Source organism: Pagrus pagrus (genome assembly GCF_965226575.1).
Source record: "Pagrus pagrus genome assembly, chromosome: 16".
NCBI lineage: Eukaryota > Metazoa > Chordata > Actinopteri > Spariformes > Sparidae > Pagrus > Pagrus pagrus.
The window spans coordinates 19,922,946-19,932,976 of NC_140200.1; the positions used below are offsets into that span (position 1 = coordinate 19,922,946).

Sequence of the window (10,031 nt, forward strand, 5' to 3'; positions counted from 1 at the left end):
TGCATACTAGATGATGTCTTCTTGTTCCCTGTGTCTGGACAAAATATTAATCTTTGCTCCTTGGATCAATACACATACATTATATATTATATCTTACATATATTATTCACAATTTAAAACTGTTCTGAACTAATTTCCCACCAGACTAGGCTTGCCACAGTTGTCTGTGTTTCATGGTGGTCAGCCATACCATTACAATACTTGCCCCCACCATGAACTACAGCAGCAGTGCCAGCAGCAGTGTCACAGCACACAGTTACAGTAGTAGGATTTCACTTATCACGTGACAGGAGTAAGGAGAGTTGATGATGGTGGAGGATTTGTTGTCATTGTCAACTCCTGTTTCACCAGTTAGATGCTTTATCACTGTTGTCTCTGCAGGTGCAGCAGGTTCAGGTGTTTGCCGACGTCCAGTGTACAGTTAACCTGGTCGGCAGTGACTCCTACCTGAACCAGGGCACCATCGGAGCCGCGGCCCCCCAGAAGGGCCCCGGGCCCCAGGGCTCCCAGAACAACCAGGCCCAGCAGAAGAGCCTCCTCCAGCAGCTGCTCACCGAGTGACAACCCCACCCCTTCAGCTCTCCTACTCCCTCTACTTCTCACTTCTACGCCTCCTCCTCGGAGGTCGGTGCACCAGACCCATTGCTGTCTCTGTCTCACCTTTTGGATGGATGGAAGGAAGGATGGATGTTTGGACGGCCACAGTGTGTGTGTAGGCTCAGAGGGGTTTGGCTGTCTGTCAGGTGGAGTTACACAGCCGAACCACTTCTCTGCGGGGTTGGGGGGGGATCCGGGGCTGGTTGTTTTACCGCCCAGTACTTTAAGAAAAGACTCAAGTCAGAAGGAGCAGCAGTGTATTTAAACCTGCCTGTCTAATCTGTCTGACAACCTGTCTGTCTGCCTCAGCCTATTAAAGGCAGTGTTGTCTTGCTGCTCATTCCTTGGTGACCTACTTCCTGCTTCCTGACCCAAGAAAACAACTGCGACACCATTGTAGATTTGCCAAGTTGTCGTCACTGTCAAATCAGGGCCGGCCTCCTTTTTGTTTCTCTGATCGGACGGTTTCAGTCAGGCCGTCGCAGCAGCAGCAGCAGCAGCAGCAGCAGTGCATCTTGGGAGTGTGAGCTGCAGCATACAGCTGTAGCTCTGCGTTTTAATGTGTGGGAGTATCCCACACGGCAGCACCTCTGGCTTTTATTTTTGTTTGTTTTTGTTTTCCTCTACCTGTCTCTCAGCGATGTGGGAATGTTTAAGGTTTCAGACCTCTGTGGCATTGTGGGATAGAAGCTCAGTATCAGCTGGTTCTGTGACTGTCTCTCTCTATCAGCTACAGTGCCTGGTGGAAGTTTGAGTTTTTCCCAAGCTCTGCTTCTTCTTCTACATATTATTCTATTATGTCTTCTGGTTTATTTTTTTGAGTTGTTTTGTTTTAAAATCTTCTGCTCTCACCGTCATCATCATCATCATCTTCATGATCATCAGAACAAGCTTTGACAACAGCCAGACTGGATGGATGGATGGAGGGATTGATGGATGGATGGGAGACAGACGGGATGCTGCTCAGTTTGGAACTTACGTGTCTTTCTCCCCTGGGAGGAGGTTTTATTTTTATTTTTATTATTTTTCAAAGTATAAAAAAAGACTGTTATGATTATTTAACTGTCTGTCCGTCACATTTTACCCCTCACCTCAGCAGCTGTGAATACAGAGCCCAGTCGGGCTCTCTCTCTCTCTCTCTCTCTCTCTCTCTCTCTCTCTCTCTCTCTCTCTCTCTGTATCTTTCATGCTATCTCTCTCGGCCTATCAGTGTTGTTTGCCATGTGCACCATGCAGGCGGGTAGTATTGTACAGTACAGAAGGACAAAGACTTGGGGACGAGCTCACTCTTCTCTTGTAACTGCTTTCCTTAAAAAGAAAAAAGTGTAATTCATTGATGACTCAGAACAGCAAAACTATGTATAATGTGATTCGATCCAGGTTTCCTTTTTCTTTTCTTTTTTTCAAATTCTAATTTTTGAGATTATTTTTGGCATCATGATATTGTAATGCGGCTACATGTTGCAGTGGAGGAGGAAGTTATTCCGTCTCCTGAAATGTGAAAAGAAATTCTAAAGTATAGCTAGAGCTCGCTCCCTACGGCATCCCGTTCAGCGCTACACTTTATGGAGAAAAAAAAAATGGGTTTGATCGCTCTGCTTTCTCTTGTAACCAGGGAGCTAGTTAGTACGGAGGCCCCGAGAGGCAAATAAGAAAAAGAAATTCTTGTCATCCATTTTCTAAGGCGGATATAAATAGTTTTCTCTTCCCTGGGTTTGACTTATGAACCGGTGAAAAAAAAAGGTGAAAGGGAGTTTTTTTCCAAACTGTTGCAGAAAAGAAAAAAAAGTTTTGTCGGTTCATTTGTCTTAGTCGGGGGTGGTTATAATTATTATTATTATTATTATTTTGCCAGGATAACTTCTCTCAGAACTTTAACACAATATACGTATGTTGTGTTTAGAGTGCAAGCACTTATAAAAAAAAATTGATAGACTCATCATGACCAAAAATAGATAAATAAAAATCAACTGCCAAAACTTTTTTTCCTTTTTCTTTTTTTTTATTACCCCCAACAGGTGGGGGGGAAATGAAGGCACTTAAAAAGATTATCCTGGCATAACATTTTTTCACCTGTCACCTGTTTGTGAGTCATGAACACGGAAGAGAAATCAATTTTTTATCACACTTTTTTTTTTATGGATCTGTAGAATGTGTTTTTCTCACTTGCCTCGCGGAGCTTCCGTAAGTTAGCCATCTTTTCTCGCTTTCTCCTCTTTTTTTATTCTTATGTATGTACAATACTTTCAAGAGAACTTCTCAGACAGTACATGTATTTGTAATCATTGTATAAAAGAAAGCATAACAATACCATAAGCTGCGTTCTTTGCTGCAATCACGTGACCTCCAAAGATGCTAACGGTACTCAGCCGCATCGACGTCATACACGTAATCGTAGCAAATGAGGCGCTTTTTGGGTATTGTTCCTATATAATGACATTTAAGTAGAGGCTTTAGTAATAGAAATTCCTAACAAAGTGAACAATGTGATGGATGATTAATTTAAAGCTGTCATGAAATTGAATCAAAACAGGGCGGGTTGAGTCACAAAAAAAACATCAGTGTTTTTCCCCTCAAGGATTTCTTTTCTTTCTTTTTTGTTTTGGAGATTCAACCCTCTTCTCCCTCCACCTCTGGTTCCCTGATGAAGACTTCACTCCACTGGCTACACACTCACACATGCAGTTTTCTGTTGACTACTGTTGCTCAGTCAGACACTGTCTCTCTCAGCGATAACAAACAAACAAAAAGTCCACTTATTTCTTTTTCACACAGAAAAGATGTGCTTCTTATAGCTCACACTTTACCGGGAATTTAGACAAAGGAAAAACCTGCCGAGACGTTGCCTCTGAATATTCTTTACATGTAAAGACAAATATGATCTTGATACCAGATGTATGAAATATCAGCATTTGCTTTAGGGCTCAGTCTGACACACTAATAACCAAAGGTTACAAATGTAGGATGCTTTAAGGACTCTTTTCACACAGAAATAATTATCATTAGGGTTTTAAAAACTGGTTTTCCAATTTAAATCGACCTTCATTTGAGTGATCCAGTAGTGTAAAAGACAAAAGAACCAGACAAAAGCAAAGATGTGTGTCAAATGTGTAAATATTGAGTTAAAATATTGTGGGGAAAAAACGCAAATCTTTTAAATCCTTTAAAGAGACGAGAGGATCTTTGTTGATTTACAGCCAGAGTTCCCTGAGAATCTGTCATATCCAAGAAAAACTGGTATTTGATCTAAAATATCTCTAACCGAATTGATATTGAATCAAATTGGGACCTTCTGAATCAGTTCAGGAAATCAGAGATGATATCCAGTGATTTGTAACGATCTCAAAGATCCTCAGTTGTACTCAAAACCAGTCGTTCCCTGATTGAACGATTCCGGTGTGAGTCCTTGTCCTTGGGTTATTTTTTCTATATTTCTTTCGTCCTTCTGTCCTGGTAAAAAACGGAGACAGTCGTGGAATCTGTGGAGACCTCACATTCAGATGTTCGGACAGTATTCATCACCCCCTGTTAACGAGTTTCACGACTCATCGCTCACTTTTTGATCAACAACATCCAGCTACTCCAGTGGAATAGGGCTTTCCTGTGTACTGTTTTTTACAGAGATACTTCACCGTATGCAATGTTACCCACATATAGAGGGATAGTATGCAAGGTCAACATTCCACCCACCAACTCCTCCAATGTTGTATGATGTGAGAACCACTTTGTGCTCAGCTGAAGCGCTCTGTGTGTGTTTATGTGCAGAACAGAGGCCCAGGAGCTGTCGCCATCTTTAATCTGTCTTTTTAATTTTGAGTCCTGAATGGAAGAAAGTCTGCCTCCTGGAGATGGTTTTATTTTTTCTATTTTTCTGTGTGTGTATATTTATTAGAAAAGCATGTGGTTTAATCATGAGTAGGCTTTTGAGCTCCTTTTTATTACCTCATTATTGTTTTATCAGACAGAGTTTCTGTCTGATGATGTTTCCTTTTGACCGTGTTTTCACACTGTGGGCAGCTCGTTTCTGATTGATCGGTCAGGGTAGTCCTCAAAGATCACGTCCCGCAATGTTACATAAGTTTGATTCAACATTGCAGTTTGCTGAGCACTTTTTATGTTTTGTATAAACAAAGAGAGAATGATGTTTTCTAATGCAGTTTACCGCTGCAACAAATGATTCTTTTCATTGTAGATTATTTTCTCGATTAATTGTTTAGTTGTTTGGTCTGTAAGATGTCAGAAAATGGTGAAAAGTTTTGGTCAGTGTTTCCTGAAGCCCAAGAAAATTACCTCAAATGTCTTGTTTTGTCCACAACTCAAAGATATTCAGTTTAGTGTCATAGTAGAGGAGTAACGAAACCAGAAGCTCAAATTTAACATGTTTTTCTTAAAAATTACTGGAAACATTATTAATTATTAATAGGCAGCCAATAATTAAATAGTTGGCAATTTGACAACTGTGAAAGTCTTCAACGGTTCCCCAGATCCCAAGAGGGCCTTTTCTAACTCTTTATTTTGTTTGATTAGCTGTCCAAAATCTTAAATTTACAAATAGAAAGCTGTAAATCCCTACAATGGAGAAGCTGAAACTTCAGAAATTACTTCGAAAACAATTAATTGATAGCCTCCAAAACCAATGATGAAGTTTAGGGAGAGAACTGGGACAAAGCCATCAAGTATTTTATCTTTCAAACCAAAATCTGTCGAGACTGCCCGCACTCAGATTCTGGTCCTTGTAGCACTTACTAGCAGGGTTCGTTAATGTCTTGAAAGTATGGAAAAGGCTTTGTCTAGATATTTCAAGATAAGAACTGTGCTTTAATTCGAATATAATCCTTAAAAATGCTTTATTTTCACCATGATCTGGCATTTGATCCACACAATCAGTAATGTAAACCAAAAAAGTTTTAATATTTTAAACATAACCTGCGTCATATTTATTTATTCTTCATTTTTTTGCCCTCATGTGTCGAATTTGGCACAAATTTTAAAAGTCGTGATCAAAACATACAATCAAAGTTAATATAAAAGTATAAAGGAGTTCTGTAAACTTTATTCTTTGCGCTTCCATCTGTTGTAACAATTTAGATGTGATGATAAAGACTTCAAGAGTTTGGAAGTTGTTAGTTTAGGTACCTTCAATCAAACAAAACTTAGTTTGAATCGCACCTTTTAAATAAATCCAAATGCCATTCAAGATGCCTTATAAGTAACATGGCATATTAAAACAAAATTGAGTTCAGAGACAAATGCACACGAAGACGGCAATTGATTGTGGGTTGTTTAAAATAAAAACTTCAAGAATTAAACATAATACAAGCTATTTTTTAAAAAGTGCTTGAATGTTACTGTTTAAACCCAGTACGACAGCCCTGGCGATAAAGAAAAAGAAAGGCCATCAGTTTGAAGCGAGGAAGCTCAGAAATGTTGTTGCCTTCCTCTAAAGTTTCTCACGGTGTGAAAACTCCGGTCCGACACTCCTTCGCTGCTGTTCGGTCCATGTAAAACACTCTGAGGAGACAGAAGCTGCACAAAGTGGTAGAATGTATTTTTTGGAAGGATTCTCCTCTTGTTTATCCGCTCTGATGATTTCACACGTACAGTATTGACACCTCCCTCCTCCTTCCTCTCACTTCTCTGCGTGGAATAGGCATTCCTATGGAAATGGTTTCCTCTATAACTCCTGTCAACTGCAGAAACTCTCAGCTTCTCCTCCTGTGACAACACAACCAACATGCCAAATACAACCAATGCATATGTAATCTTTTTATTTTTTATTTTTATGCAACAGCCATTCAATGGAAACGACAGTCCCTCCTTCCTCACTACAATTAACAGGTACAAGGTTCTTTTTGTAACATTGGTTTCAAGATGTTAACATAATGTATATAACAGAGAAATGTGAATATGTATTTGTTCAGAATCAAACAAAAAAGTAGTGCTCCGAGTTTGTGGTAAAAAAAAAAAAGAAAACGCAAAAAAAAAAAAAACTACTCGCCTCCGTCATGTTTTTATTTTATGTTTTTTATTTTCTACTTTTTTTATTTTTCTGATGATGTATGTATGTATATGACTATCAAGTGAGTGCGTATGTATGTGTGTAAGTGATTAATACTGTATATCTGGTGTTCTCTAAGATGGAAAAGTCGAAGATGTCCTGGTTTGATTTCTTTTCTTCTTTTTACTCTTTAGACCCTGCACAGTACCTGTGGGTGTTTTCAGATAAACTATGCCAGAGAATGGTTTTTAGCGACTGCTGAATGTGATTTTACTGAGAGAGAAGCAGTGTGGACTGGCTTTTTGTACGGGTTAATTTAAAAAAAAAAAAAAAAGGCCATATTATTTAATTTTCTCTGTTGTCAAAAAAAGTTTAAAGCAGATCTGGGAGAGTGGAGCCTTGGTTTTATGGAGAAGCATTGCCTGGTTGTTGTGTATATTAGTGGGCTTTTTTTTTTTTATTTCCTAACTGTCTGACTGATGTAGCCTTTTTTGCATTTGTCAATAGTAAAATGACCAAAGCTTCAAGATGTTTGATGGATATCATATGCAAAACCTCATCATCACTGGACAAGACATAATGTAGCGGCCCCTTTTTTGTTAACTTCTCTCTCACACACAGCGACATTCTGCTGCCGTTCTACGTTGTTTTGCATGTTTTCCTCGCTCTTTACTCAACACTATCTTTCCTTTTCAAGTGGCCTCTCGGCAACATTCTGCGTGATGTCCCAAAGTTCAGTCGGTCTCGAGACGTCTCCACTTTTTTGCCAATGAGGTCTTTTGTGCCTGAAGTGCTATCACTCGTTTACAGGAAGAATAGAAAATATTGCAACCGATAGCTATGCACCTTACTGAAACAAGCATTTCCTCACGTTGACTTTGGATATAGAATTAACACTGGAGCAACACTAAATCGTTAATTTCATAGGCAAGTTTAAAAAAAAAAAAAAAAGCCCCTTCAGTGGGAGTTCCCCTCTCAGTCAATATCTGATGACCTTTCTCAGCTTTTAATCTTTTTTGTTTCCATCAACTGAATACTTTATACCAAACTTGAGGTGCCTCGTGTATATACTTTCCGCAGTAAAGATTGCTCCTTTGCTGTTTAACAATAATAACCTTGTTAACCAGGGTTTTTTTTTAAACCTTTTTTCACCTTTATAAAAAAAAAAGTTTACTGTATTTTAAAAGACTTTTTTACACACATAGAAGATTAATCAGAATTATTCCAGGAATTTGCAAATACAATCTAATTTTGCACTTTATATCAGATTTACTTGGAGTGACACGGCCATCAGAAACTGTCTCAATCAGATATTCGGAGATAGATTAAGTAAATGTCCCCCTGAATGTAACAAGAAAATGTTTAATAGTTTAATTTGAAACTAATGAATCTCTCAGGTTCTTTAAGGAAGAACTTGACTGTAGTGGGATATCCAGACTAAAACTTGTACACACTTTACCTTCTTTGTAATGTAGTTCTCTCTCTTTGTCTCTTTCTGTCTTTCTCTGTCTACACCAACCAATCCTCAGTATAAATACTATGCCAATCTTCTTCAGGTGATGTCCCCTCCTCCTCTTCCTCTTCCTCCTCCTTCTCTCTGCGCTGTCAGCTGACACCAGGCGTACTGTTAAAAAAAAACCTCTCAGAACATTCCTACTCACAACACAGTTTCAGCAACCGTCAACACTTAGCTCTGTAGCTGCCGCCACAGCCACCATCACTCTGCGTTCACTTTCCCGCAGCTTCAAACGTGTTTTTCCTTAAACCAAGGTGGACACTCGCTTTTTTTTTTATTAGCAAAAGTCAAAAAAGTCTGGTTGTGTGAGACTTAACCTCTGCTATCTAGCAACAATTGTGCACTGACATAAAATGACAACACACTAACTGTTGCTTGTCTTCTGTTTTTGCTTGTCTTGTCACACTTCTGTGCTGCCTAATGTGGAAGATTTTAGCAGTGTGCTCATGCCAGAGTTGGGCCAATGCCGGGTGCAGATTCATTGTGAAAAGAAAAACAAACAATTTGATGCATAGAATATATTACATTAATGCAAGGAGGATAATGTTTGGATTGCTTTGGTCTTTTTCTCTCAAACATACTCAAAAGTATGAGGCATTCTCACTTCTCATTGGTCCAAAATGGTATTTATGCGCCACAATATGCTCATACCATGATTGGGCCAATGCCAGGTGCAGGATCGGGCCAAAAAAAGAAAAACAAAAAATTTGAAGTCGTCCAAAATGGTATTTACCCACTACTATGTGCAGGATCGGGGCAATGCCGGGTGTAGGATTGGGCTAATGTCTGACGTAGGTAATCAGGGAGATTGAAAGCAAAAAGAAACAAAAAACAGAATTTGACGTATAAAATATGAAACATTCTCACTTGTCATTGGTCCAAAATGGTATTTGTGCACCGGTAAGACTCTCTGTTGTCCTTTAACGCCCACTCATTCCTAATGCAGGTGTTCAAACTAATCTCTACTCTGTGTGAAAGTTACTACAGCATCAGTTAAGTATTGTAAGTGCTGCCGTATTGGGACTGAGGTTGGATATGGTTCAGAGACTTTAAAAGAAGGCTTCTTGTTATTATTAACTCACCACTTTGTGTTGTTTTCTGGGGGGTGGTAATGCTTTCTCTGGAGAATTTGAGAAAAATGACCAAGGTTCCACTTTCTCCCTTGTACAAATTAATATAAATAAATATATATATAAATATATATTATACATTTTACTCATTTTTGTCCAGTTTTGTATATTACACTCATGTAAAGTTTGTTTTTAAAGAGGCATCGGAGCAGCTATTACAAGACAATATGAGTGACAATGTTCATCTGGGAGAATTTTATGCATGTTATATTTTCTCTTTTTCTCTCTCTCTCTTTCTGTCTCTTTTAATACCCCCCGACCCCCCCTGTTCAGGTGTGTAACGTGACTATAAAGAAATCTACCTTTTCTTTGGAATGTTGTAGACAATCAGTCTCAGGCCGGGTCCAGTCCCTGTCGGGAGTGAGAGCCCTGTAGGCTGATAGACAAACAAAACTCATTTTTGTTTGACAATTTAAAAACTCTCTTTATTTGCATCTACTGGAAGTCTAAATTTTTGGAGGTTTGTTCATTCATATGTTCGTGGCTGCTCAAGTTTACACACACACTTCTCTACTACACTCAAAACACAAACACCTCGTGCATTTGATCCCTCTGCTTTTTTTTTTTTTTTTTTCCAAGGTGAGGATGCCAACCTTGAGGAAATGATGCTTTGACTAACAAATCTATAACATCTATGAATGTGGGAATGCAACACATTGCAATAAAAGCACCATTTGAAATGCAGCATGTTGTCTTTGTTCTTTTATTACCCTGCAGTGATAAAGGAGGTGCTGTTGATGTGAACAAGTTTGCAGATGATGGTGTGGTTTACTTTGGACTCTACGTCAAG

The 10,031-nt window shown here is 38.9% G+C and overlaps 1 protein-coding gene across 3 annotated transcripts in view; it reads left to right on the forward strand.

Annotated features, from left to right (window-relative positions):
* The window catches only part of ncoa1 (nuclear receptor coactivator 1), a 72,977-nt gene extending 63,052 nt beyond the window's left edge, over positions 1 to 9,925 (forward strand). For all 3 annotated transcript variants that reach the window (XM_084377110.1, XM_084377112.1, XM_084377111.1), the window contains exon 22: positions 382 to 9,925. In XM_084377110.1, the coding sequence (XP_084233236.1) occupies positions 382 to 561 (180 nt within the window). In that variant the 3' untranslated portion in view covers positions 562 to 9,925. The remainder of the gene's footprint in view (positions 1 to 381) is intronic.
* The last annotated feature ends 106 nt before the right edge of the window (positions 9,926 to 10,031 follow it).